The following is a 3,780-nucleotide window of genomic DNA, read 5'->3' as shown; positions in this document are numbered from 1 at the left end:
GGGGCCGGGGAGAGTTGCTGAAGCCACAAGCCCGGGACCTGACTGCCACAGCTCCCCGGTGCCTCGTCCGGATCAAACCCGGCGCGGGGTGGAGACCGAAGGGGAGAAATTCCCTGCTGGCGCCTTGAGCCGGGGCTGGGCGCCGTCCCTGGGGTGTTTACACTGAGCAACTCCCTGGAAGTAAACACTGTAATTCAGCGTTGTCCAAACGGCCGCCCGAGCCGCTCCCCGAGGGGCTTTAGGCAGCTGGCTCCCAGCACCCGGCCGGTCTGTCCTTCCTGCACCCCTCTCTCATCAAGAGATGGGATCAGCGGGGTCCTGCGGCGTTCACACGAGGTCTGCTGCGGAAGGGTATCACAAGAACAACCCCCAGGACATGCTGGCGGGGATCTGGCTTTCTTTCCAGGCCAGGGACAGAGATCTGTCACCCGACAATAAGGGGACAGACAGGTTCTTTGAGGGATCCTTGGCATTACGATGCTGGCCCTAAATCACAATTAAAGCTCTGTTTTCTTAACTGGGTATTATGAGTAGTGTAGTGTGGAATTTACAATTAGAATGGCCCAGGAATTCTACAAGCAGAATCAGTGGAGCACAATAAACGGTGTAATGCAGAATTTATAATACCACTTTACGCAGGATGTCTAGATCCTCACTTCCCTTCAAATTTCTAATCACCCGGACCCTCTGCAGATTGGGCCAGATCTTAACACATGGTTTGTTGTATCAATATAACATCATAATCGGGACTGCAGAATCCTGAGAAAGACTGTGAGCCACTCAGTCCTCAGAGGCAGCAGGGGATGGCGGAGGTGTCCCTTGCCATGGCCTGCTGGTGACAGAGAACGGCTGCTTGCCCTGTAAAATGGTGTTAGTTACACTAACCACGTTACCAGGGGTCAGGAGCACTGGTGACACCCTCCTGTTTTGGCTAAGGAGTGTTATAAACTGATCTCAGGGGGATTATTAAACAGGAGGAGCTGCCTGAATCAGCTGGTTCTACAGCTGCTTCCTCCGAAATTGCATGTTAGCCCGTCCCACAACACTGAGCAGTTAGGAGCCATCCGGTCTCCCTGCAGCAAATACCTTTATTTTGGACGATGCTTATATTGCCAGAGCATAAACCAGGCTCTTAAAGCATCCACTGGTGATTCATGAGGCGTCAGAGTGCCCGAAAGGGCTGAAACCTCGCAGCTCCGCTTGACACATCCACAGAAAGGGAGCAGTTGTTTTTTAAGCCATCTGTGGTGAGAATGTGTCTCCAGTCCCTCCTGGGCATTTGGCTTTCCAGGTAATTGTTGGACTTGTCTTGACTACAGAAGAGCAAAGGCAAACGCTCTGGCTCCCAGAGCTGGAACAAAAATGACTGGTTGAAATCAAGGAGCAAATTCCTGGGACTGTTTTCGTTACCCCTTTTGAGTGCGAACAACATGCTCTCTTGTTTACTTGTAGATTGAGGCAGAGGTGCAGAGAAGAAGAGAGTTAATTCACCAGTCAGTGGAACGCAAAGCCATCATCTCCCAGCGCTACAGACGGAAACACCCAGAGGTGTACAGCCTGCAGGTACAGAGCACGGCTGGGATTGGTTTTACACCCAGAGGTGTACAGTCTGCAGGTACAGAGCATGGCTGGGATCGGTTTTGTACCGCTTGCAGGTACAGAGCACGGCTGGGAGCAGTTTTGTACCACCTGCAGGTACAGAGCACGGCTGGGATCAGTTTTACACCCAGAGGTGTACAGCCTGCAGGCACAGAGCACGGCTGGGATCGGTTTTGTACAGCCTGCAGGTACAGAGCACGGCTGGGATCGGTTTTGCCCGACAGTTGGCTCTCGCAGGAGGACGTCCTCTTCTCCTCCCCAGGCTGAAGCTGCATGGAATTAAAACTGAAGTGTAGCATATTAAAACTTCCGCGGCACGGGATGTTCTCCAGGAAGGTTCCCCTGGCTTATAGCCGCATGAGGGTCATTCTGTGCAGGAGCGGCACCAGCAGCTTGCGCTGGACTCACGATACATTCGTAATACAGACCTAAAGCATCACAGCAGCAAACAGAGTTGGTGAGGTCTAAGGAGCAGCCACAGAAATCAGCCTCAGACCAGTTCCTGGTGACTGTCAGTGGAGGGGGGGCACAGGCTGCTGGCACCACAACGGCACGGGTAGCGGTCCTCGTTGGCTGCTCCGCTTTGAACTGCCTCGTGTTTGGCAGCCCCAAGGCTGGGTGATACCACAGATCAGCAGTACCACACCCGGGGTCACTCGGATTTACTGCTCCCTTATTCGGTAGTAACAAGTTCTGTCGTTGTCTGTCACGGTCTGTGTGGGGACGTGCTCGAAGCAGAGCACGGTCACTCAGCTGTGCTGAGGCCATGACAAGAAGGCAAACCTACCAGGAAAGACCTTGCACTTACCTGTTAGGAGTCCATGGGGTGAGCCAGGCTCTTTGCCATCGCGCTAAGAATAAATCTGGCCAGTTATACGCAGAAACCCACAGCCTAGAGCAAGCAGCAACTTACCTAAACCACCAAGAAAAGCACCAGTTACACTCTGCATTTCCTGCCAGAAGGAACCCAGCCTGGCTCCCTGCCCTCCACGTATTTCCCTGTGGCAGCCTAGAAGTCCATGTCCCTCTTGGGCTGTAAAAGACTGCGCAGGCTAATTGTGTCTCTGTGTATTTTTATCATCCTTCCCTCAACACCAGGATTCATTCCTGGCCCCAGATTTTCTAGAAATCGTGAGATACTGCACATCGCCGGGTGCTGGTCTCCATGGCCTCCTGCGCTACGTCGAGTCCTTCTCAGGTAAAGAAAACAACACACCAGCCACAGAGATCTCCCCTGTGACACGTCAGCCATTTCCAAGCTGTCTTTAACAGCTCTAATCTGACACGCAGCTGAGATGAGCGGGATGTTTTCTGCTTGACAGGGGTCTCTGGGGAGAAGGCGTTGTACAGCGGTTACGTGCTGGATGAGATCCTGCTCCCAGTCTGCTGATGTCTCACCAGCTCTAGCTGCAGCAGGGCTGGCGTTTTGGTGGTACCACAACCCCGCGGGGAAGCCTGCTGAAGGAACACTGTCAGTCTGAGGAGCTTGGTTTTCCCTCCCCAAGTGCTTTACCATTTCAGACAATCCCTCTTGGTTAGTCTGAGCTGAAATAGTTTCAGTCTAGATTTCAGCCTCTGGGTTTTAAGCTTCCCTGGAGGCATCTGTGAAGCTCTCCCCCTATCAGAAAAGCTGACAAAATGTGGAGAGGAAGCTGCAAAGTTGCCTCCCGTTCTCGAGATGAAAAGACAGACACAAATGCTGTGTACGTGCAGGGCTCCTGGGTTTGTCCAGGCACGGTTGCCAGCCACGCAGCCCTTTCACTCGGTTTTACCTCGATACTGAGCTCCCCTTACATGGACCTTTAGGGCTCTACCCTGACAGGCAGCTCAGAAAGTCTGGTCTTCCCACAAGGTTGGCACTGGATGAGTGAATCCCACATCCCCCTCACCCTCCTCCTTCCAGGAGGCTGTATCCAGCCGGCCTGGGACGACCCGCTGGTTCACCGCCCTCCTCTAGGCTCAAAACATTTCCTCGGCACCCACAGCAGGCATTTAAAGCAGCGCCAGCTCTCCCGACTGGGTGGGGAAGCCTGGAAACAAGGGACCAACATAAAGAAACAACAGATACATCCCAGAGCTGATCTCAGGGGATGGTCCAGCCCTTCGGAGCAGCCTGAGCAGAAAGCGAAGCACGTGGTCCTACCTAGGCAGCACAAGACAGGAACGCTCCCGCCTGCTTTT

The 3,780-nt window shown here is 53.5% G+C and overlaps 1 protein-coding gene across 1 annotated transcript in view; it reads left to right on the top strand.

Annotated features, from left to right (window-relative positions):
- Nucleotides 1-1,452: 1,452 nt before the first annotated feature.
- OGFOD2 (2-oxoglutarate and iron-dependent oxygenase domain containing 2) overlaps nucleotides 1,453-3,780 on the top strand; it is a gene marked incomplete at its 5' end in the record, with an annotated part of 4,207 nt that continues 1,879 nt past the window's right edge. The window contains 2 exons of the mRNA XM_010138701.1: nucleotides 1,453-1,563; nucleotides 2,698-2,797. Coding sequence (XP_010137003.1) covers nucleotides 1,453-1,563; nucleotides 2,698-2,797 — 211 coding nt within the window. The remainder of the gene's footprint in view (nucleotides 1,564-2,697; nucleotides 2,798-3,780) is intronic.

The sequence above is a fragment of the Buceros rhinoceros genome, unplaced genomic scaffold (assembly GCF_000710305.1).
Source record: "Buceros rhinoceros silvestris isolate BGI_N320 unplaced genomic scaffold, ASM71030v1 scaffold42536, whole genome shotgun sequence".
Classification (NCBI taxonomy): Eukaryota; Metazoa; Chordata; class Aves; order Bucerotiformes; family Bucerotidae; genus Buceros; species Buceros rhinoceros.
This window is presented reverse-complemented; position numbering and strand designations above follow the sequence as displayed.